The 25,970-nt window shown below is 39.9% G+C and overlaps 1 protein-coding gene across 1 annotated transcript in view; it reads right to left on the bottom strand.

Annotated features, from left to right (window-relative positions):
- The window catches only part of itpr3 (inositol 1,4,5-trisphosphate receptor, type 3), a 315,156-nt gene that overhangs the window by 152,250 nt on the left and 136,936 nt on the right, over window positions 1–25,970 (bottom strand). The window contains exons 5-12 of the mRNA XM_059950461.1: window positions 23,353–23,511; window positions 22,354–22,452; window positions 21,787–21,870; window positions 18,347–18,493; window positions 15,876–15,971; window positions 6,266–6,310; window positions 4,544–4,695; window positions 171–270 (exon numbers count right to left, since the gene is read on the bottom strand). Coding sequence (XP_059806444.1) covers window positions 171–270; window positions 4,544–4,695; window positions 6,266–6,310; window positions 15,876–15,971; window positions 18,347–18,493; window positions 21,787–21,870; window positions 22,354–22,452; window positions 23,353–23,511 — 882 coding nt within the window. The remainder of the gene's footprint in view (window positions 1–170; window positions 271–4,543; window positions 4,696–6,265; window positions 6,311–15,875; window positions 15,972–18,346; window positions 18,494–21,786; window positions 21,871–22,353; window positions 22,453–23,352; window positions 23,512–25,970) is intronic.

The following is a 25,970-nucleotide window of genomic DNA, read 5'->3' as shown; positions in this document are numbered from 1 at the left end:
ATCCAGTATTTTTATCTGAATCAACAAAATTAATCAAACCAGGCCATCTGCACAAAGAGACCAGATGTAGATTAAATATAGGTTAATACGAACACTCCATTGTTGGACATTTATTACAAAATAAACTTGAATGGTAAAATTAGGCAGAGAAACCAGAATTCAATAAATACCATAAGTCTGATTGGTCTCTCTTCATCGGTATCAATGGGAATATTTGTGCTCTGAATCCACGTGTTTGTGCACAGATGCCGTAATCTCACAAAGGAATTCCTAAAATATTGAATAAAACAGTAGAAGTTGAAAAGTACAGTTTTCATATATACATACACACACACACATCTAAATCAGAATCACTTTATTGCCAGTATGTGAAACATACCAGAATTGATTGTGGTCCGGTGCCAAGCGTAAAACACAGGGCAATACCACAACAGACAAGACGATTTACAAGACAATAGTGCAAACAGCCGTGAGCAGAACAGCCACAAGTGCAAACGTCAATAATCAAACATAATAAATGGACATATGTAAACAGACTCGATAATTAAACAGGACAAGGAGAGCAGGAAAGGCTATATAACAGATGCTGTGCAGGGACAGTTACGGTATTACACCTGTGAGAGTTTTGTTGAGAAGCTGGATAGCTACAGGAGATGACGCGTAGTCCTGACGGTGATGGACTTGTAGCATCTGCCCAATGGCAATTTGGCTTATAGGTGACTGCTAGGGTAGGTGGACTCAGCAGTCACTTTTTTTTCAGCTCTTTTCTTTGCCCTGGTGATGAACAGGTCTTCAAATGTCAGCAGCTGACAGACAATGAACTTCTCCGCTGAGTGGGCCACTCGCTGCAACCTGGACTTGGGAAGATTGATTTGTCTGTAGAGGTACAGTCATTTGTATGAAGTGAGACAGGAGGGGTGAAAGAACACAGCTCTGGAGAGAATGGATCAGTTAAATAGGAGCACAGCCTTATGAATTGCTTCATTCCTGTTAGGAAACTTGTAACCCACTGACAGATACTGTAGGGTACTAGCTGGATTAACTTGCCCGTGGAACAACTCCAGAACAATAATGTTGAAGGTGGAACTAAAATCTACAAACAAGATTCTCACATACGTGGTGTTGGGGATTCCAAACGTTGAAGAATGTAATGACGGCACAAGTTAACTCCATCCTCAACTGAGAGATTTGATCTATAAGCAAACTGCAGTGTGTCAAGAAGAGGATCAGTAATGGACTTAAAGTAGGCCAACATCAGACATTCAAAGGTTTTTCTAATAACTGAACCCAGAGCAACTGGCCTATAAACATTAAGTCATGTGAGCTTCTCTTTATTGGAAACTGGAATGATTATAACACCTTTGAAACAGTCCAGGACCCTGCATAATTGCAGGGTAGTGGTAACTATCTTCACTGATCAGTACTGTGCCTTAGAGTACCAGGCGAGACACCATCAGGGTTTGCAATTTTCCTAACATTCTGTTTTCCAAATAGTTTACTAATGTCTCCTTGCTTCACAGAAATTATAGGGTGGGATAGAGAAAGGGGGCAAGAAGGGGAGAAGGCTGAAGAAGGTGAATGGGGCTGGAGTGGAGGAGACTTTGGAGTAGTTGTGAAAGGGGGAGGCTGTAGGGGCTCAGCATACAGAATCAGGATCAGAGGAAGTGAGACAAGATAGACGTCGATTGTCCTTCTCCAAAAGGCAATAAAACTAATTGAGCTGATTGACCAAGGAAGGGGAGGGGGAGGCATTATTATACTGTATATAAGAATTTATACTCTAAATAATTGATCTGAGAGAAGTCTTTTGTTTCAGTCACAAACTTTGGTACATCGTTGGTAAGAGTTTGAACCATATTGTGTTTTTGAGTCAAGCATTGTAGTAGCATAATATTAGCAGCTCCAAATGTTCCCACAAAATTACTGATGTTATTCCCTTAATTCATGATAATGTAATTTTATGTGAGAGAATATTTAAATATGAAAAGGGAAGTAATGGCATATTAAGGAGTAACAAAGGGGATAAATTATATTTCTCTTTACTAGAAAATTCTGTGATTCTACTGAGGATTTGTTTTATTTTTCTTAATCTTGAAGATAAATAATAAAATTTGGTTGTAATTTCCACCTACTCTTCTGCACAGAGATGTCTCTTTGCATAAGATTGCCAGCTGGTGATTATTATGTTGAAATAGGTAAATATCGCATTGACATTCAAACAGGACAATTACAGGAGTGCAGGTCCAGGCTCTAAAATGCAAAAGAGAGTCTGGCCCATAGTCGTTGGCACTAAAACTCACTGCACTAGTAATTTGTTTCAGAGTTGACCAAAAGATTGCCTCAGAATAACATTGTTATCATAGCAGAGATATTTTATGGATTTGGTCTGGACAAAGATTATGACAAATTTCCATTTAATTTGGCATCAGAGGACCTGCCACAAATTATCTGTTAGTTCCTGACATCCTGTGATGTCCTAACTACAAAAGCAGTCACACTTCAATTGCTAGTGACCTTTACTGAATTGTTGCTTGCACTTCAGATGGGCTTCTTTTCATCAATGCTGTTGCTTCGGACTGGTCCACTGGTAGATCTACTGAAACAGGTACCCAGTTATGCCACATACAGTATGTCACAGAAACCTGCCTACTTCATATAAGTATCTCAGAAAAGGAGATGAAAACAACAACTCATCTGATCAGGTTAATTGTCCATCTCATTTCTGGTCCGCACTCAAAACCTCCCAAGAAGCTAATGGATAGTCTGATGAGAAAGGAACTCCCACCAACGCCTGAATATTCTGACGCAGCAGTAAAAACACCTTCAACATTTCAATTAATCGATTTTTAAAGTTCCTCAGAAGTCTGCGTTTAAAAATCAGGATGAAGTCTTGGCATCTGTGGTGAAACCAACCACAGTTTAATGACATTATCAATGTGCACAATACTCATCTCGGCATTACCAATAGAAATTGTACCGATAATAGGCAGCCTATTCCCTTTGTCTTTCAATCTCAGTGAAACACAGCAAACCGGGTGACAAAATAAATTGGGTTCATCAATTAATGATACCAATGCATTTCTCTCTGTATGTGCCTGTCTAAGCTTACATGGGTCCACATACTTTTTGTGTAATTACTTTGTCTCAAAATTCTAAAACAGAACTTCAAAACTCTGCCAGGGCACAGATACTCTGCCAGAGTTATTAGCCTGTGCCTTGTTCTGGCATCTGGCCACTGACAGTAAAGGATTGATGTGGCTATGCACGCAACCCCTGCCCTGCATTTTACACTGACACTGCCGCAGTTTTAATAGCTAATGCCTGTCAGGATGATCCCTTTTGGGCTCTGACTTGCTTTAACGTGCTTTTTAACTGCAATGAAAGTGACCTGGGAGCCAGGCAACATTCAAGGTTAAAGCAACCTACGCATTATTAAAGGGAAATCTTACTAATTTTACAATTTATTTTAGGGAGTTTCTTTGTTCAGCATCACCACTGAACGCACTACCTGTCTGGTACACCAAATACATGTGAAATCTAAATTTAGAGACAGTATTCTTTATCAAAAGGATAATTTAAAAGGACTTCATCTCGAAGTACAGCAGTGTGGACGTGGTGACAAAGAAGATCTGGAGCCTAAGTCTCTAGATGAAGGTCAATGACATGGACAGGTCACAGAGGACATCTGTTGATGTCCCAGTTCAGAGAGTCCTCAGATCAGATGTCTGTGTGAGTAAGGAGGCACAAGAAAGCACGATGATGAATAAGGGCCAGTCACTCAATGAGCCCAGAGTTCAAGGGTCCCTGTCATTGCCTAGTCTAGGGGACAAAACTGAAGACTGAAGCCCGAAGATTGATCGGCAGTCTGGAAGTCAAAGCACTTATGGCCAAAGCCTGGAGACTGAAGGCCAGCTCTGGAGTTGAAGTACAGATGTGTGGGAGGGAGGGAGCGTGGAAGGATGGAAAGGGGCTTGTTTTGCTGTTGTTGTTTTGTTATTTGTTGTTTTCTGGTTTGCTGTGTTCTGTGTTGTTCTGCCAAGTACCGTCAGCATGCTGTGCTGGCACTGGAGTATGGCAAGACCTGTAGAATGCCCCCAGCACATCCTTATGCATGTTGGTTGTTAACACAAAAGACGCATTCTAATGCATGGTTCCATAATAAATAAATCTAAATCTGAATTTTAACTTCTCAAGAGATGTCGATTGTTACCTTGGGGCACAATGTCATTCCTTTTTCATTCAAAACCATTTAGGAGCTAGTGCAACTTGGAAACTACCAAATGGGACATTCAATTGACACAATTAAAAGTCTTACTAAAAAAGGCATCCATTCCAGACTAAAGCACGTAATCTACATATACACTAATTCAGACTTAGAGATATGAATTTAAATAGTTATTAAACGACAAGGATTTTAAACCTCCAGACATTTTGTAATGTGAAGATCGATTGAAATTGAAATGTATCACGTGACTAGGTGAGTGGAAGAAGAGAGGTAAAGGAAATTCAGCAGCAGAGGCAACCTGCTATTTTCATACAGTACCTGGGAACAAATGAATCGTTTTTCTGCAGAGTAGTTGGATCTTGCTCAAACAGACTTGCAATGTCATTTCCATGTGGAACGGCCACGAGTCTGTACCGGATCTTCTCCCTTCCTTTTCTCTTGCTGGATCGATTCAGCGCTTTAGGATCTGCCTAATGAGAGAGTGGAAAATCCAGACTGGAACATTTTCTTGCACGTTCATCACCTCTAAATCATCGTAGTCACATCGCGCTTGCAATCTGTGGAACGGTCTATAAAAACTGTAAGACTCGATTTGTGCAATTACTCTGTAAATGTCAGTGGATATTCGACAGAAGAGCAGAAAAAAGCAACGTCTCCTGCAAGTAGTGTTAATTTACCTCATAATTCATTCTAACCATCAGCTCACAACTTACAACTTCCCACCTTTTATCAAGTAGGGCTGCTGCATGTTCATAAGATCCATGATTTGATTTACTTCTTTTTTATTTTTGTTTTCTTTCTATATTATCATGTATTGCATTGCAAGTTAACAAATTTCACAACACATGCCAATGGGAATAAACTTGATAAGGTCCATGGTTTGATTTACTTATTTATTTTATTTTTGTTTTCTTCCTACGTTATCATGTATTGCATTGTACTACTGTTAACAAATTTCACAACACATGCCAATGATGATAAACTTGAGTCTGATTCTGATTCTGAGTCTGGTTCTCAAGTGACCTTACCATAAAGAATAGAAATGTGTTTATTCTATATGGAATCTCTCATGCAGCATCTCAGACTATTTCATAAAATATTCATTCAAGGGGTGAGACAGCCCATGACTCTTTACCCTTGTGATGCTGTACGTGAGTCACCATCATTAATTTGAGCCACCTTCTTGAAGAGTTGCAGAACAGTGGTAAAAGTGCTCTCACAATGCTGTCAGGTAGAGAGATCCAGGATTTTGACTTAGGAATTTGACTGTCCAATTTGGAAGAATCGGTACATGTCATGGTGTTCCTATATTCCTGCTGCTCCTATCCCATTAATTTTCAAAGATTACGGTTTCAGGTGCAATGGTCAAAAATCTGATCAGTTGCCATAAAACACGTGGTAGAATGAGTTATAGAACAGCACAGCACAGATACAAGGCCTACAGCCAAACCAATCCATGCCAACCATGGTGTCCACTCAGTTAGTCCTAATTTCCTGTGTTCGACCCCTATGCCTCCAAGCCCCAACCCTCCCAGTACCTATTCATGTGCTTCTCAAATGATACCGCTATACCTACCTCAACCATTCCTTCTCCCTATACTTGGCAGGTTTTCCCGTTCACTCAATGACACAGTATTGTACTCTTGGTGGAATGGGTGATGAACAAGAGTATCAGGTAAGCAAGATGCTTGGCCCTGGACTGCTGCTCTAGGCCTTTTCAGGTTCTTTCCTTTTCTCTATGCTTTAAGATCTAAATTCTTTTCCACATTTTATTATCAGTCCTGTGTCAGGACAATGAATCACTATTATTTAATGTTAACATATGTCAAGTCGGGGACCACTTCTATTTCCAATTGGATTGATGATAGAGAACAGGTGGAAAAAAAGAAAAAAATTGTGTATGAAGGATATCCTCTTGGCTACCCCAGTTTCTAGAGAGAATATATCCAACAATATAACATCAATCTGGCTCAGATGAACCAAGTATGGAACCTTAGGCAAATTCGGCTTCTAATTAATTTCACAGTAAATAAAACTTACCGCAGCTTTTGAATCTGAGGCATCTCCTTTGTAACCTGCGTTTTCCTAAATAAAATTGATATTCAATATTGTGAAACAATTACTTCCTGCTTATAAAAGAAAAAAGCATCAACATTTTTGCAACAAGCAATACAACAATTTTCTTTCACATAATCTACTACACTGCACTGTAACACTGGTAAATTTATTGTAGAATTATGCAGAATTTATCTGTAGGTAGCAAGATAACAAAATAAATCTCTAACTACTCAAATTTACGCCTAGATGTTTTCACGGTACTTTGTTACATGTAACACTGATAGAAAACATAGAAACATAGAAAACCTACAGCACAATACAGACCCTTCGGCCCACAAAGCTGTGCCAAACAGGTACTTACTTACTTTAGAAATTATGTAGGGTTACCCATAGCCCTCTATTTTCCTAAGCTGCATGTGCCTCTCCAGGAGTCTCTTAGAAGACCCTATTGTATCCGCCTCCACCAACGTTGCCGGCAGCCCATTCCACACACTCACCACTCTCCGCATAAAAAACGTAGCCCTTACATCTCCTCTGTACCTACTTCCCAGAACCTTAAGAATGTGCCCTGTCGCATTAGCCATTTCAGCCCTGGAAAAAAAAGCCTCTGACTATCCACATGATCAATGCCTCTCATCATCTTATACACCTCTATCAGGTCACCTCTCATCCTCAGCCACTCCAAGCAGAAAAGGCCAAGTTCACTCAACCTTTTCTCATAAGGCATTCTCCCCAATCCAGGCAACATCCTTGTAAATCTCCTCTGCACCCTTTCTATAATTTCCACATCCGTCTTGTAGTAAGGCAACCAGAACTGAGCACAGTAGTCCACGTGGGATCTGACCAGGCTCCTATATAGCTGTAACATTACCTCTCAGCTCTTAAACACAATCACACAGTTGATGAAAGCCAATGCACCTTCTTAACCACAGAGTCAACCTGGGCAGCAGTTTTGAGCATCCTATGGACTCAGACTCCAAGATTCCTCTGATTCTCCACACTGCCAAGTGTCTTACCATTAATACTATACTCTGCCATCATATTGACCTATCAAAATGAACCACCTAACACTTATCTGGGTTGAACTCCATCTGCCACTTCTCAGCTCAGTTGTGCATCTATCGATGTCCCGCTGTAACCTCTGACAGCCCTCCATGCTACCCACAACACCCGCAACCTTTGTGTCATCAGCAAATTTACTAACCCATCCTTCCACCTCCTCACCCAGGTCATTTATAAAAATCACGAAGAGAAGGCGTCCCAGAACAGATCCCTAAGGCACACCATTAGTCACCAACCTCCATGCAGAATATGACCCATCTACAATCACTCTTTGCCTTCTGTATGCAAGCCAGATCCGGATCAACAAAGCAAGGTCCCCTTGGATCCCATGCCTTCTGACTTTCTCAATAAGCCTTGCATGGGGTACCTTATAAATCCATATACAGTACATCTACTGCTTTACCTTCATCAATGTGTTTAGTCACATCCTCAAAAAGTTCAATTAGGCTCGTAAGGCATGACCTCCCTTTGATAAAGCCATGCTCTCTACTCCTATTCATATTATGCCTCTCCAAATGTTTATAAATCCTGCCTCTCAGGATCTTTTCCATCAACTTACTAACCAATGAAGTAAGATTCACTGGTCTCTAATTTCCTGGGCCATCTTTACTCTCTTTCTTGAATAAAGGAACAACATGGACAACTCTCCAATCCTCTGGAACCTCTCCTGTCCTCAATGATGATGCAAAGATCATCGCCAAAGGCTCAGCAATCTCCTCCCTCGCCTCCCACACTAGCCTGGGGTACATCTTGACCGGTCCCAGAGACTTATCCAACTTGATGCTTTCCAAAAGCTCCAGCACATCCTCCTTCTTAATGTTTATATGCTCAAACTTTTCAATCTGCTGTAAAACATCCCTACAATTGCCAAGACCCTTTTCCATAGTGAATACTGAAGCAAAGTATTCATTAAGTACCTTTGCTATCTCCTCCTGTTCCATACTCACTTTTCCACTGTCACACTTGATTGGTCCTATTCTCTCATGTCTCACAATAAACTAATTCCTATAGTTATGGATAGAGGCTGCCCCTGGGTAATGAATAGGTTCTGTTTTAACTGATTAAGTTAATTATGTCCAAAGACAGAAATACACAAAAAATTCTCGATTTGGGAAACATATCCCAACAGTGCTGCAAAAAATGTCATTAAAAGTATATAAAAGTGATAAGGAAAAACAATTACCAAAAATGGAGAAGAGAAAGGAAACTAGTTTTGACATTTTTTGGGATGAACATAGGTAGATTTGTTGGACTTTTGAATTTAATAGCATGTAGGGAGCATGGGTTGCTAGTAGGAACTTTTATATGCCTCTTTGTCTCAGCCCAGGTGCGGCGTGCATTGAGATATAACGAGACTATTCAATTTCTTATCACCGATATATGGATGAAAGTCCTTCAGGATTCCCCAGGTCTTTCCAGGAATTGACAACTACTCTTCTGGTCAATACTGGAGGACATTCAGCAGAAATCCCTTGGCACAATTTTTTTGTAAACACGGGTGCAGGCAGTACCACTCAGAGTGCTGCTACATTGGGGTGCGGATCTCAGTCAGTTTTGCATGAGTTTTCACCAGCGATTTAACAGCTAAGGGTTTGAACAGAGTGGCACAGGCCTTGTACAGAAACACCTTTTGTCCATAAAGTATCTCCGCTTGCAGAGGAAATCAGCTGGGCTTTAGGAGTGAGAGAATCCGGGGGTAGAAGGAATCCGTGGTTAGAGAGGAAGTTGCATGGGTAAGCAAAAGAAGACCACTTAGAGATCAGGATCAATCAGAGGGAAGGTGAGATGAGGGATGAGACATCTGATTGAGAGAGATCAGACCGTGGCAGTGTGGAGGTGGTGCATGAGCTGTCTAGAAAGAAAAAAAAACATCAGGTCAGTTTGAGAGAAGGAGTAAAGGGAACTACCAGAGAAATCTCAGGCTACAGTGAGGAGGGGAGGAATTGCATCAGTCCAGAAGAAAATAGTGGGATTGTTTTAGGGCGGGAAGTTTAAAAAACACATGATCAATATGGGAATTAGAGTTAGACCATCAGGACTGGGGTGGGTGGATAGAGATAGTTGAAAAAGCAGCAGTGGGGGTCCTGTGGAAGCTACCCATTGGACAGAAAAGGAAAAGAAGAGTGCACCATGGATTTCAGTTGGGAGTGATCCTTTGAAATGCTGATGAAGAGGAAGGAAATATGATTAGTGATGCATTATTGTTGGAGCTGGCTGAAATTGTGAAGAATGATCTGTTGAATGCAGAGGCTGAAGGGGTGGAAGATGAAAATCAGGTTCTTGCTTTGTCCAGTGGGAGAAGGGGTGTAATTAAAGATGTGAAATGCAGGTCATATTGCACTTTTCCATGCAATGTTCATCCTTTCACCTCTTCCCTTCCCACCATCCGGGGTCCCAAGCAGTTTAGTTGCACTTCTTCCAGTCTTGTGAGTAGCATTCAGTGCTCACATTGTGGGCCTCTCTACTGTGAGCAGATTTGATGATCACTTTGAAGAGCACCTTTGAAGAAGTCTGCAGGGGTGACTCTGAGCTGCTTCGTTTCATCAATTTCATTGCTACGGTGACCTTTCTGCCTGTGGACTCCTGCACTGTCACAACAAAACCCAACACAAGACAATGGAGCTGGGCATGTTAAAATATGTTGGATTTTAAATATAATTCTCCACCTTCCAATAACCCTCTGTTCCTGCTTGTATCAAAACTGGAATTTTTGCCTGTCATCATCATTTTGGCTCAGATTTTCTTTTTCTCTACACTTTGTTGGTCATGCCGAACAGTCTATAAGCAACATATTATTCAGACACAGGAATTTTACTCTGACTGTAACTGTTCCTTAGCTGACACATTACAATCTCACCTTGTCAGAGATGCTCTGTTTATTCCACCCACCTTCTTAGCTACATCATACAGATCGGTTTTCCATCTCTCCTGCAGACCGAGTGCAGATGCTCCAACAAGCAGACTGTTTCTCCAGTTTGGAGAAGGAGCTGATTGAATTTTTCCAACCTGAAAAGCTAACTATATTTCTATTTCCACAAAAAAATTGTTTCCCCTCCCCCGCCCCCCCAACCTTGTGTTGTTTTTTTTTTCAACTGAAACTATATCTGTTTCCCTTCTCGCAAATACTGCCTGAACTGCACGTTGTTTTCGGAAGAGGTTTTGAAATGCAACAGTAAAATACATAACGCCATATAATGAAGTTGAAAGCTTGTTGCCAACGGTGCAGCAGCAATTCCCAGACTAAGCAGAACCTTTGTAATAGTATGATATACTCTTAGGAAATTAAATAAAAGTGCTTATTTATCCTTGGAGATTTCTCCCCATTTAAAAAAAACCTCTTAAAAAAATTTTCACAAATTCCAAGTGTTTTGTCTATCCACATATAGCCAAAGTAGTTATTCAATTTAATGGTACAGAAAGCAAAGGCAATATCACACTTTACTCTCTGAATGCTGTGTAGATACCCACAGAGCAGTACCAGAAGTGAAATTTATATGCAGAGAGTTTATGTCAATTATATCACAACACCATTTTATAAAGGTACATAAATGCAGCCTCTACTCCTTTTATTTGTTGATCAAAATACCATGTTTTGCAGTGGATAACTTAAAAAATAGATCAAAATGGAAGATAAGCATGTAACACATACTTCACTCAGATGCAAGGTATGTTGCATAATTGTTCCAAACACTGTCTGGGAAATACTCAGCAGGTCGGGCAGCATCCTTGGAGGAGGGCAGTCAATGTTTCAGGGCAAGATCCTTCAACAGGGATGGTTGACTTTCCATCCTCGTCCCCCAAAGATGCTGCCTAACTGGCTGAGTTTCTCCAGCATTTCATTTGTTACTCAAAATTTACAGAATCTGCAGAATCTTGGGGGTCACTGTTTGGAAAATTTTGCCCTGTCAGTAAAACTCCATTAGGTGTCCTTCAGCAAATGATACACAGCATTACGCTAACATTAAACCTGGATTGCAAGGCTCTGGCTGGCTAAGAAACCTCGAAAAGCATTTGCTGGAGAAGAACCCTCATCTGCTTGTAAGACATCTGCAGGAACTAAGACAGGACTTTTTTCCCCAGAAACTTGCAGAGACTGATACACCATCTCTCCTCCCTCATTTCCGCTCAACAATGCTTCCCACTGCATGTGCAAATCGGCACTCTATCAGATTGAATATCTAATATCTCCAATGATCAATATAAAAAGCTGTGGAAAAGCCTTTGGATGCACATCATATGGCAGCCAAGGCAAAACAAGAAATGTTTCATTCTGCCCAGGGATGCCAGGACCATGTATGAAGGGTTGACAGATGACCACACAAGGTAGTACAGTACTATGACGGGCCAAAATTGTGAGGGACACCCTTATGTGTACACAAGAGATGAGAGGATTCAAAATGGAGAGGCCTGAGGTGTTTGGTGCTCATCCACATTACAAGCTAGGTGAATATTGCTATATCTTTGATGCAGATAGTCTCTGAAGCAAAAACAGCCATCTCGATTGTAATGCTTTGATCATTAAAACCCTAACAGAAACTTCTACATCTCTGTCATAATTTATCTAATACCAATAAAGACTGTTACGTACAGCTCTACCATACAAGGCATCATTAGCAGCAGTTACTGTCTTCATACTTAAAGGCATGAATTCCATTAGGTTCTCTACTGGTGGGAAAAGGATTGGTCCTGCTGAAGGGTTTCGGCCCAAAACATCGACACAGATGCTGCCTGGCCTGCAGAGTTCCTCCAGCATTTTGGCTGTGTTGCAGAGAATGGGTGGATGTGGCTTTTAATCAAGACAGAACACGGTGAATAATTCAGTTCTGATGAATGGACTCTAACATGAAATATTAATGATTCTCCTTCCATAAATAATACCTGTCGCTGAGTTTTTTTTATTCAACATTTACTGTTTTCATTTAATACTTCCAGCAGCTGAAGTCTTTCATGATTTAAATTTTTGTTAATCAGTCTGGATTTAACATGCATTGACAGTGCTGCAAAAATAATTAGATGCGAACAGTAGACCTTGGAAATTAATAAAGGGGGCCGTGAATGGAAGGGAAATTTATGGAGCAAAATTAATTTACCAATCTACACACCTTTGGGAAGGGGGAGGCACCTGGAGTACCCAGAAGAAATGCACTCAGTCACAGGGAGACCACGCACCTCCACACAGGCAAGGTCTAAGGACAGGCTTGAATCTTGGCACCACGACACATTGGCAGTGCACTCTGTTCTGAGTGTTTAGCAAAAGTCATAGGGTTATAGCCAAAAAGTCTAGTTTACACAAGGACGAGCTCCTGCAGTGTCCTACACGTGAAAATCTTCAGCTGCATGATTAACAGCGGTCAAACGTCAGCTGTACACCATGAACTATACGATCTAATTTCCCAACTGGTGTGATTTCACTTGGAAATGATCCCCAGCATATGCTAATGCAGACAAAAATGTTTTATGCATGATTTTTGCATGAAAAATGTGTGCAAATGAAACCAATTTCTAAGCTGTCATGTTTATTCACCTCTAGCTTTAAAGTGCAGTCATGAACTCATCAGAAAAGGCATAATGTTCCAGTATAAAACTATTCACTCTCACATAAGGCCTTTATAAGTTCCTCAACTCAACTGTAACATTCTCTTGCCTTGTATTCTTACAGACTGGAAGCCACGTTTGCTTAAGAGTGATTAAATTGTGAAGTTGTATCTTTATCTGTCATTCTGATATTTCACAGAATCTTACCATAGACACAGAGCTCTCAAAAACATAACTCATATTCTAACAGCATTACACATAACACACTCAGTCCATTGATACATGTATTAAGTGTTCATCAAAATTATTTTCAGAAAATGAAAATCAGTCTCTGACCTTGAGCAGAATTTACCTTCTCAGTTTCTTTCTCCATTATCAACTGGCACTAGAACCTTGAATAATGTTTGATTTCTTGCTTTTCCTCATCAACTGTTCCTCCGAATACATGACTTGATTCTAGCTGGAACTTCCTACAGTGGCATTTTACAAATATGCAAGTATATTGCATACCCAGGCTCAGTGTATGTCAGAATCAATATTGTGCATTTCTTGCAGTTGGCCACGAAGTTCAAGCTTATTTTATGTTTTTTTTTATCATGAAGTTGAATCGTGTAATATAAAAAAAAGATGTGCCAAACTTCTGATCATTTCTCCCACCTCCTCATCATCTCTTTCTTCCCATTCCGGCTCCCCTCTTACCCCTTCTCTTCTCACTTGCAGTCCAGTTATTGAGAACAAGTTTAGGTTTATTATTGCAGATATTGAAAATGCCCGATTTCCAAGTTATTGATTGTCATAGGCATGGCTACCCTGTGTGGGGATTCAAACAACCTTCATTGAATCAGTGTTCACAGTGCAATACATTCCTCTCCTGTATTGGATCTTCCACTCAGATTATTCCAATAAGTCATTCACAATACTTAGAATAAGTGAAAAGCAGTGGAAGAAATCGCTAGTCCAATATTTGTATGGCAACATGAAACAGAATTCTTTTCAGTCTTCCAATTATAACTGACATTGAGCCCATTTTGTTTTGCGCTCTTGTATCAATAACTTTGTTATTTATACCAAGGTGGGTAAGATTCAATTTGATATACGATACTGGTTTGTAAAAAAAAAGCCACGAGCTCACAGTTTCTCAGAAAGATCCAGGAATTGAGATTTTCGCCTCTTGACGTATTAGAAAATATGTTGAACAGTACAGCCCTTCAGCCCACAATGTTGTGCCCATCTACATAAATCTACTCCACAGTCAATCCAACCCTTCCCTTATACAAACCCCATAACCCCAAGAGATTCTGCAGATGCTGGAAATCCAGAGTAACACAGACAAGGTGCTGGAAGAAATCAGCAGGTCAGGAAGCATCTATGGAGAGGAATAAAAGCCAATGTTTTGTGTTAAGATCCTTAATCGGGACAGGAAGGGAAGGGGAAAGAAGCCAGATGTAAGAAGGTAGGGGAGGGAAAGGAGGACAAGCTAGAAGGTGATAGGTGAAACCAGGTGAGGGGGAAGGGGGTGAAGTAAGAAGCTAGGAGGTGATAGATGGAAAATGTAAAGGGCTGGAGAAGAAGGAGTCTGATAGGAGACGAGATTGGACCATGGAGAAAAGATAAGGAAGAAAGGCAAAAGAGGGAGGTGATAGGCAAGTGAGAAAAGAAGGGTTAAGAAGGGAGCCAGAATGGGAATAGAAAAAAAAAACAGATGATGAGGAGGCAGGAGAAATTATCAGAAGATTGAGAAATTGATGTTCATGCAGTCTGGTTTGGATGCTACCCAGATGGAATATGAGGTGTCGCTCCTCCTGTCCGAGAGTTTCCTCATTGTGACACTAGGGGAGGGCCTGGGCCAACGTGTCAAAATGGGATGGGCAGTAGAATTAAAATAGTAGGCCTCCAGAAAATCCTGCTTGCTGCAGATGGAAGGAATGTGCTCGACAGTGCAATCCCCCAATCTGCGTCGGCTCTTACCTAAGTAAAGGAGCCTGCATCAGGAGCACATTATATAATCCCAAAAGATTCATAGTTGAAGCACTGCCTCAACTGGAAGGACTATTTGGGGCCCTGTTTGGTGGTGAAGGAGGTGGTGATTGGGCAGGAGTGGGTCTTGGCTCGTTATTCTTCTCCACAGATACTGTTTGGCCTGCAGACTGCCTCGGGCATTTTGTGTGCATAACCCATTAACCCTCCATTTTGCATATATCCGTGTACCTACTTAAGGCTCTTGTAAATATTCGTATTGCATCACCCTCTACCACCATCCCAACACTACATTCCATACATCCACCATTCTCCGTGTAAAAAAAAAAGATCTTTCCTTCACCTTACATGAATGTCCTCTGGTACTGACCATTGGCATCCTGGGAAAAAGGTGCCGGCTGTCTGCTCTATCTATGCCTCTCATAGCCTTAAACAGCTCCAAAAATTTATCATTCATCTTCTGTCACTCCAAGGAACAAAGCACCAACTCTCTCAACATATCCTGCAAGAGGACCACAATCTTGTCGTGGTTTAGAGGCTTGCATGCCTCAATGACCGGAGAGCCATGTTGGCTGGAGTCAGGGCTTTGTGCTTTGACACTTGGTAGGGTCCACCTATGCCAAACAGATCAACAGTGGTCCACCGGTCCTCCAGGTTCGGGGATTCAGCTCAGGGCTAACAAATCTGACTGGCAAAACATAACTGTTACGGAAACAGCAGTGAAGAATCATTTTACATCTGAGTGTGATAGTATTCCTGAGTCTCCACCTGGGACTTGCATGACTGGCAGTAGTGAAAATCAAGAGGAAGCTGCTGACACAATGAACATCGCCAGAGATGGAGGACCTTCATTCCTGCCCTAAACGCCAGTAAGCCAGTCTGTCACTCAACCTACCCGGCCAAGACATTTTTCTAATCCAGACGGAAGTCCTGGAAAATCTCCTCTGCACCCTCACTCAATGCATTCCACCCTTCCCTTAATGAGTCAACCAGAACTGAAAAGAGTATTGCATCATACCTCAGCAGCCAAGTAGTGGCCTGTAGCTAAATGCTTGAACCTGTAGAGGCTGTTCCAGTGGCCAGCGCCACTTCTGCAAGGGTCATGGTGGACAACCTGCAAGAAGAATGGGTTCAGTTTTTGTTCAGAACAATGGATGCCTAGCTCAGTGACAGCACAGCATTTGCAGAAGGAAGCAATCAATATCACAGTCACATGACAAGATGGTGCAACAATTATCTCCAAATAAGATTAAAGTTGTTTAACTATATTATGTATGACATGCATAAGAAGAAAAATTAAGTGGCAGTAACTTGTCCTGACTGATAACTTAGAAGTGCTCCATAGGGAAATCATAGATACATGCTGTAGATCTCAAATTCAATACAATAGTGAAAAAGTTTGGTAACTTTGAATTACTAAATGCTGTCACTCACTCACTTTTAACCCACTAATGAATTTAGTAGTGCATCTAGTAATAAGATGACATTAAGCATTTTACTTATTTTTTAACTTAGCAGTCATCCATTTCTTCAACAGACTGTTTATCTCAAATATGTCTGCATTTGGCTTGTGACCTGTGTCACAAAGCAGCTGAGCTCCTGAGGGGCACAAGGGAATATAATCAATGAAATTGCTCTTCAAGGAGCCAGCATGGACTCAATGAGCTGAACAGCCTCCTTCTGTGCTATCCTCCATTTTAACAAGGCAGGCAGAAGGAATTTCTTCTCCACCAGTTGTTGTCAATACCCAAAGCTCTCTCTCATAATGTTCCCTGAGGAAGCAATTCTTCAGCCCGGAGTATATCATAGCAGTAATTTCCTTTGGGATCAATAAAATATCTATCTATCTATCCACCTAGTGCAGGATTTCTGTTTATTTTTCACATATATCTCATGAGACTGAAAATGAGATTCAGCTAGTTAGGACTTGCTCCAGTTCAAATAGATACTTTTCTCTAAGAAACTGTGCTGGGATAAATACTGTTTGATTCACATTTATTTCTGTTGTGCTCAGCTTTCTGGATTCATCTTCGCATCTGAATGAATATGCCACGGTCGTCACTGGCTTCATCAAGGCCTGTGCAGATGAGCATGTGCATTCCAGAACATACCAGACATACTCAAACCAGAAGCTGTGGATGAACCAGGAGATTCACAGACTGTTGAGGGCTACATCTGTGGCATTTAAGACTGGTGATCCAGCTTCATCATGGTCACTAGCCTCCTCACTAACCAGGGTATCCTCAAAAGGTGATGCCTAAAGAGGGCAGCATCTATCATTAAGGACCCTTCTTCTTCATCTTCAATTGTCCATCGGAATCTGTTGACAACATCCACTCCTTTAACGGTGAGATCTTTGATGACTATACAGTCCTATCCTGGACCCACAAGCTCTACTGCAGGTGGGACATGTATATGTGGTAGTGGTGGTAGTGATGGCAACCATTGCTACATTTCTCCTGGCTCTCTTCTGCTGTCTTCTGGTTATTCTTTCCATCTCCAGAATATGGGCCCCATCTCTACACAGCTGTCGCCAATTGTTACGGTCAGCAGCAACATCCTCCGGGTCCTCAGGTCTGATCCTTAAAGCATTCTTCATCTGATCCTTATAGCGCTTCTTCGGCCCTCCAGCTGAGCGTCGACCATGATGTAGCTGGCCATATAACACTCTGCAGGGTAGCCGACATGGGGACATCCTTATCACATGCCCCAGCCACTGCAGCTGACGCTGGGTGATCACGGCCTCAATACTTCTGCAGTTGGACTTTACAAGTATTTCAGTGTGAGGCACCCGCTCACGCCAGGTAATTCCCAGGATGCTCTGAAGGCAGCTTATGTGGAAGCACTCCAAGGGCTTGTAGGTTACCCAAGCTTCACAGCTATAAAGGAGGGTGGTGACACAGACCGCTTGGTATATGGCAACCTTTGTGGAGGGACCCACACCATCCAAGAAATGTCCTTTTCTTATTACTACCATCAATAAGAAGGGCCAGCAGTCTGAAGACACACTCTCAATGTTTTAGGAATGGTTTCTTCCTCTCCACCATCAATTTTCTGAACAGTCCATGAACTCATGAACACTACCTCACTATCTTGCTCTCTTTTTCACTGTTTATTTATTTTTTATATATTCTTATTGTAATTTATCATAATTGTGATGTATTGCACTGAATTGCTGCCACAAAATAACATTCATATTCATACATTTCATGACAAATGTCAACGTTAATGAACCTGGCTCTGATTCTGACTCTATTGAATCTTGGTGATTCTTTACACTATTTTATTTCAGTTAAATAAATCTAATTATAAATGGATAATTTTGTGATGATCTATTGGAGCAAATGACATTTATATGACCCTGTGCAATATAAATAAGAACATTTTCCATATAATCAAAATTACCTTGTGATGATCTATTGGAGCAAATGACATTTATGTGACATTGTGCAATATAAATAAGAACATTTTCCATATAATCAAAATTACCTCAACTTCCCAGAGAGCATTTGAGCTGGTTGCTGAGGTGGCAGATTGGCGTAGTGTTGTACGCAGAAAGACATGCAACTTGGATTTGTATTCATCACATGTGAGGAATTTCTCTTGTTCAGCATGAAACAACCTTACTACGTCACCCTGAAAGGGTTAAGAATAAACTAGTCACATTTAAGAAAGCTCTGCATTCATCCAGTAGATTTTCATCTGAGGAACTTTTTTCTTTATGCCTAATTCTTCTAAAAGAATAGCAAAGTCTGAATGGCATACATTGTCTGAATGAGAACATCTTCCAACAACTTCCAGCAAGTTGTTGGAAGCTGTTCAACAACACAGCCTGCCGACTCTCTTATGTGGAATCTCCAAAACAATGTCCCACTCTTGGTTTCACCTTAGCTTTCACAGACTGGGTACATCTGGATATCAACTGGTCCTCTGACTGGGCTCAGTTAGCAATGCCATCACTGGGAGAAGCACCTTTTGTCTATTTGACAACAATTTTCTAAGTTTTAAAGGTATTTTATTCTCTCCCCTAACTCATCTACCCTTATATTTCTCCTTCTGTATCCTGTTCAGCGGTGAAGTTAACAAATCAATTTCACCCTCTTCTAAGTTTTTGTACAGATCCCATTTAATGTTAAATTTCAAAATTAAGGGACAACACTGATTATTCTCAGCACTCTACCCTGTTCCTCACTACTACGTTGGCATCTCCCGCAGTCAATGACATAATGTGCAAAAATGTTTTATAACCTAAACATTCATAAACGATAGACCAAACCTCAAGATGTCCCATGCAGGAATATTTCAATACCCTATTGCAATGGGTTACATATTCATTTCAAAGTATGAAAACAAGTGTCAGCATACATGATACAAGTAAAATTTAAAAAAAACAAAGGTCACAGATTTATGTTGTTAAAAGTCAAAATATGTAGAAGAGGAAAAGATTATGGGGTTTTGTGCCCTTCTGCATCTGGGAAAGTATGAAATTACTATGAGTCTTGGTTACATCCCACAGTAGGTGCAGGAAGTGGAAACTTTTCAGTTATGTGGGACAAGGAAACAAAAGCAACTCAAATAATCAAAACTATTTTCAATTATGCTGAATTGCTGCTGTTTATATATGTATAAATACATACTATAAAAAAATTAACTAGAAAGTTGGTAGAAAATAACTTTCAGGCAGGATTGTCAACTGTGAAATCCATCTAAGCAGATAACGTTTACAAATATACAACCTATCTTTTGTCACTGACCCCCCTCAAACTTATAGTAATAAGTACTCATTTTATTTGCTACCTATTTAGTTGACAACATTCCTGCAAATGGCTTGGAGACAAGAACATTAACTGGGTGTAAATATAATCAGCTCAGTTGTCAGTCTTATGCCTTGTTAATACTTGTGTTCAGGCCACCATTGAAATCAGTGGAAACATTTTTCAAGACCCATGAGTGCAAAGTTAGTTTTAGCATTGAGAAAAGGGCACAGCAGCAGCTCCGGAGCTTGCTTAAGCATGTCAATGCTTGCAAAGTCTAACTGGTTTTACAGGTTCTCCCGTGGTCTAATCATGAGCTTAAAGGAAGGCTGGCAGCCTCTTGATCAAATAACCTACAAGGGCAAAGAGACTGCATTTCCTGGAATGGAGGTTAACAATATAAAGGTTCAGAAACCTGAACCTACTTAACCTTCAATGAGTTCCAGTTTAATTCCAATCCAACAAACCCACTAGAGGCAAGTTCCGAGATACATTAACTTATGCCAATGGGATGATTCTTGGCTTCAGAAAGGGTGACAAATGACAATTGGAGATATTGGCTGGTAGCAACAAATAACTGCCTTACCAGCAGTGCTTGTGGACCAGGAGGTGGTGGTATTGTAGGTGCACAGTATAGGGAATATCATTTCCCACTGCCGAAGTCATGGAAGCTGGGGAGCATTGGGGAGTAAAGAGGAACAGGAATTAGAGTCCTGCATCTTAGGTTGGGCATTGGCTGGGAAGATCCGGCTCCAGGAGATCTAATGGCTATCAGACATGTGGAGGAATGGAGAATGAGAACAAACACCAGAGAATAGTGGCCCATTCTCCTTATATTTTCCTGATATAACAATCCCTATAACATGAAACTCAATCCAATGGACAGAGCACACAATTACAATGTCAATGTATGGGTTTAATGATTCTGAAGAAGTTTAAAAGAGTGCAAGAGAGGGAGTTCAAACAGGCAAAGTTCAGGGAAACTATGCAAACACATATTTTCTGGCACAAAAGGAGACAATTTGCCCCACTGCATCTCTGCCAAGTCTTTCCAAGATAAATTCAACCTTTGCCACTCTGTTTTTTCTACATTGATCTTCTCACTCCATTTTAAGTAAGCCATATAACCGTATAACAATTACAGCAAGGAAACAGGCCAACTCGGCCCTTCTAGTCCATGCCAAATGCTTACTCTCACCTAGTCCCACGGACCTGCACTCAGCCCATAAGCCTCCATTCTTTTCATGTCCATATACCTATCCATTTTATTTTTAAATGACAATATCGAACCTGCCTCTACCACTTCTATTGGAAGCTTGTTCCACACTGCTACCACTCTCTGAGTAAAGAATTTTCCCCTCGTGTTACCCGTAAACTTTTGCCCCTTAACTCTCAACTCATGTCCTCTTGTTTGAATCTCCCCTACTCTCAATGGAAAAAGCCTATCCACATCAACTCTATCTATCCCCCTCATAATTTTAAATACCTGAATCAAGTCCCCCCTCAACCTTCTACACTCCAAAGAATAAAGACCTAACGTGTTCAACCATTCTCTGTAACTTAGGTGCTGAAACCCAGGTAACATTCTAGTAAATCTCCTCTGTACTCTCTCTATTTTGTTGACATCTTTCCTATAATTCGGTGACCAGAACTGTACACAATACTCCAAATTTGGCCTCACCAATGCCTTGTACAATTTTAACATTACATCCCAACTCCTATACTCAACGCTCTGATTTATAAAGGCCAGCATACCAAAAGCTTTCTTCACCACCCTATTCACAAGATTCCACCTTCAGGGAACTATGCACTATTATTCCAAGGTCACTCTGTCCTACTGCATTCCTTGATGCCCTACCATTTACCATGTATGTCCTATTTTGATTAGTCCTACCACAATGTAGCACCTCACACTTATCAGCATTAAACTCCATCTGCCATCTTTCAGCCCACTCTTCTAACTGGCCGAAATCTCTCTGCAAGCTTTGAAAACCTACTGCATTATCCACAACAAATAAACTTCAGAATAGCCTTGTAAAGTTAACGGGCATTAAAAAAAAGTAGTTTTAAGCATGTTGTGTCCAACTTAAGTTATAGTGCTCTGAATTTCTACCTTAATGGCCTGCACATTATCAATATTTTCTATCAGCAATAAAATAAACTAGTATTTCATACCCCTTTTAAAGCATCTTCCATGTAGTCACTGTACTTCATGAAGAGATTTATCTTCCAGCTGGTGTTACAGTTTACAGAGTTTACCTAGAATTGGAGGGTTAAAAATGGAATAATATTGAAGAGAAAACAAATACCTTCTGTAGACAACCTATCAACTATCTGCTGTAACAAATAACTTTCTTTTAGTATTTCTAAAATGATTATAAATGTATTCTTTGTTGCATTGTTAATAGAGGTGAATACAATTTATCCTTACATATTTCATATTTGTGCAATATTTCCTGAGGTGGAGAGGACGGTCTAATAGATTTGTTTCTATGGCCATAGAACCCTTCAACTGAACAAAATACAGTTCAGCAACTACAAAATGGAACTCCTACACAAACTAGGTGCGCTAAACTTATTTGGGTCTTTATAAATACCATTCTTTGTCCTCTTCATCTTTTAATTCTCTTTCAGCATAAATTACATTCTCTATTTCTGTCTTTTGGTTCTTTTCATATTCTTGTTGAATTAGTTCTTTTCCCCCTGTTTTGATGCAACCTTCTTCTTCTGTTGGGCTCTTACCTCCTGGCAGCCTGCGTTGTCCAGAAGTTCATAATTGCTTGCATGCAATGGCTGTCCAGCATTGACTGGATTCAACACTACTTTGTCTCCAACCACTACCTGAAATGTAGAGTTAACATATTATACATATTATTAAAAGAGTACCTTAAAATTTAAACATAACTTTTAACTTTGAAACATCACTTGTCATGACAATATTTGCATTTCTAATATATCCTAATTTGATTGCCCACCCCCCAGCAAATTATTAATGGAAAGCATTTAATTTCAGACATGCAGATGAGATCCTGAAAACACTGTATCCTGTTTAGATTTCAAAGACTTGCTAATTCTAAGAAAGCAGGGAACTGCCTGCTTTTTGTCTTCCTGTTGAACACAAAGAACTCACCTTGCTCACAAAAGTAACAAGAAAGAAACTGCTACTACACCAGACTTTGAGAGATTTGTCTTTCTTCCTTTGGTCTCCTTTCCTTCCCTTCCCTTTTTTTCACCATTTGCACATTTCCAATAGAGAAGTTTCCCATTTTCTATCATGATGGAAGCTTTGGCAGATCAAGAGGGGGAATTCTGTGAAGGAGCTAACAGTTTTGAAAATACTTTCAGGTAAGGTCATCTAGAAGAGTAACCAGGAATAGATTATAGGTGGTTAAAAGTTTAATGGACTAGGGAGATGATTTTAGGGATACATTGAACTTGGGAAGATCGTGATGATAGCTTGGAGAATAAAAAATGTGGAAAGAAGAAAGTAGGGCATGTGACACAGAGAAGCTCATCATTAGGAGTGAGGGAGCTGTGAACTGAGAAAGCAGGTGATTTCAGTACTTAATGCCTCATTCATCATTATTAGTGAAGATGGAGTACACTGGGAAGAGGTGTGGTGAAGAAAATAACTTTTTTTGTCTAACAGGATCCTGGAGTATTGGGCTGTTTTGCAAAATATAAGTACTCAACATGTATATTTTTGCTGTCAGAATTTAACCCTGTTATGGTAATCCTTACATTGTCTCCATTGCTTCGTAGCTTCCAAAATGGCTGAATGAATAACCAAGAACCTTCGTTCCCTGTGGCATCCAGGGTGACTCGCATGGCATTCTTCTCCAGCAGGGCTGGTAGTCTTTTGTTCACTGTCAAATACTTGTTGCTTTTCATATGCAGCAGCTGAAAAGGAAAACAGATAGAGTTATGGAGTTATCACAGAAACAGGCCCTTCAGCTCAACTCATCTAAAGTCAACAATGAAATTCATTTGGCAAATGAAGCAAAAATGATCTTTTTAAAGAATGTCACAGTAATTGGTAACATTACTGCAAAATACAACGTTGTTTCTTTATAATCCCCTTTCCGTACCAGCTAGCCTGTCCCATCAATTAAAATGACCTTTCCTAATTATTTACATGAACCAAAAAATGATTAAGCTTTCAAAATGTGTTGCTCAGCTCCTTATTACATTGTCCATGTTTAGTTGTCATCTTCCTGGAACGGTGAGAATTTTCTGGAAGTGTACAATCAAATTAAGTCACTAAAAGAGACAAAATCATTTTTGATAATTAACATCTCAGTTTTCAAAATAGTTTACTTCAACAAATATAGTTAGAACTCTTGAAAAGTTTGTCAGTATTATTTCCAAATTTCAGTTCAAGAAGTTCAGGTTTTCAGGTTTGGTAGCTGTTGTATTACATTTCAGTAATACTTAAGTAATATAGTAAACATATTGTTTGGTTGATCATCCTTTGTTGTTTAAATAATGTACTGTGGGTTATATGTAAAACGTGTAAATGGCATATGTCAAGACATCTGTGTCTTGCTGAAAGTAAAAACAATGTTTGACTCGCATTCCAGACTCTCTTGTTTTTCTTACAATTAGTTTTATGTTTCAGAGTTACAAAACCTAACAGCAGCAATGAGGAAGTTTAAACAAACCTGAGGTGACTACCTACTTGTTAAAGTGCAGCGAGTTCGAGTTTGCAAAAAAGAACAGTGAGATGCTAGGATTTTAAAAAAAGCAGCACAATACGTGTCCCTTTGGAAGGGAGAGTGAGAAATCGTCAAGTATTTTAAAAAAGCAGAAAAGGGACAAATTCATAGGATAATAAGCAGTGAGTACCAGTTGATAGTAATAATAAATAAAGGAGAAATGGCTGCTACATCGGAAAATTAGATGCATTGAATTGTACAAGAAAAAACTGGATTTTGTACTGGATTGAGCAGAGTTTGAAGCAAATGAAATAGCCAATGAGTTGTGAATACCAGTTTTGCTGATCGCATTGGTTTTAAATGCATACATTATGTTTATAAGTTTAACTGCTCCAACCAAACCAGCAGAAAGGAGCTTTTCTGAAATCATGAAAGTAATGCAGGAACACTTAGAACCAAGATAACTGTTAATTGCAGAATGCTTTAGGATTCATAAGCAGAATCAACAGGAAAGGGAGTCCATTTCAGCAAACATGATTGAATTGAAGTGATCATAATATATCAGGCAGACAAAAATAAATGGACATCACAGGGAAGAGATAAAGATAAAACTTCAAGCTGCAGCTTCAAAAACAGCACTAATCTTCATGTTGTTGATGAAAAATCTGATGAGAGTGACACAAGACTGAGTTGCCTTGAGAGTTACATTATGAAACTTACAGTAGATAAGCAATGTGGCTTACACCAGAAGTGAACGGCACATTAATTAAAATGTAATTGGAGACTGGCTCAGCTGCTGTACTCATTCCACAAATGAGATTGAATGGTATTTCAAAGATACTAAACTGAAGCCTGCAGGTATCCAGCTAAGAACTTGCATTGGAGAAATGATCATTCCTGTGGGAATGACATTTATAATGGTGAAATACAACAACCAACAAGCTAGATTAGGCTTCTACGTGGTAAAAACAGGAGGGCCAGCATTGTGGGGTCATGACTGGCAGACAGAACTACAACTTCATTGGAGATCCATCCACCACATGACACATCCCCTATAAAAGTGTCAACTGAAAGCGAGTTCAGCAAGTTACTGGATGATGTCGTTGTAATATTCAAGGATGGCATTCTAAGTTGAGATGCATTCTATATTGAATAGGAGATTGCAGCTAAGCAGGGAGAACTGTAGTGTATTTAATATTTCAATCATATTTGAGTAATATTGTTAATATATTGTTTGATTAAGCACTCTTGTTATTTAAATAATGCAATGCAGATTATATGTAAAAATACCAAAACGTCATACACATTACGCCACCACATCATACAAGTGTGTCTTGCCTAAAGTAAAGACAAAGTTTGACTTGTATACCAGTCTCCCTTATTTTTCTTGCAATTAGTTTTGGGCTTTGGAGTTACAAAACATAACAGTAGCCAATACAAAATATCTGAAAGAGTGTCAGAATTGTTTATAGTGATCTCAACTCTCTCAGTCCCATAGGCATCAACAGAATCCAAAATTCAGGGATATGTATAACTACCGGCTGATTTCTCACAGACATTTAGTGTTATTAATCAAAGAAGAGTGCTTCCCATGTTTAAATTTACTGGAACTATAACACAACTGAGTCACTGCAATAAAGCAAATTAGCCAAAGTCTAAAAATCCTTATCATCTATATCTTTTAAATTTGTTATTGTTGGTACC

Source organism: Hypanus sabinus, chromosome 25 (genome assembly GCF_030144855.1).
Source record: "Hypanus sabinus isolate sHypSab1 chromosome 25, sHypSab1.hap1, whole genome shotgun sequence".
In the NCBI taxonomy this organism is placed as follows: domain Eukaryota; kingdom Metazoa; phylum Chordata; class Chondrichthyes; order Myliobatiformes; family Dasyatidae; genus Hypanus; species Hypanus sabinus.
The sequence above is the reverse complement of the archived record's forward strand: the minus strand, read 5'-3'. Positions and strand labels throughout refer to the sequence as shown.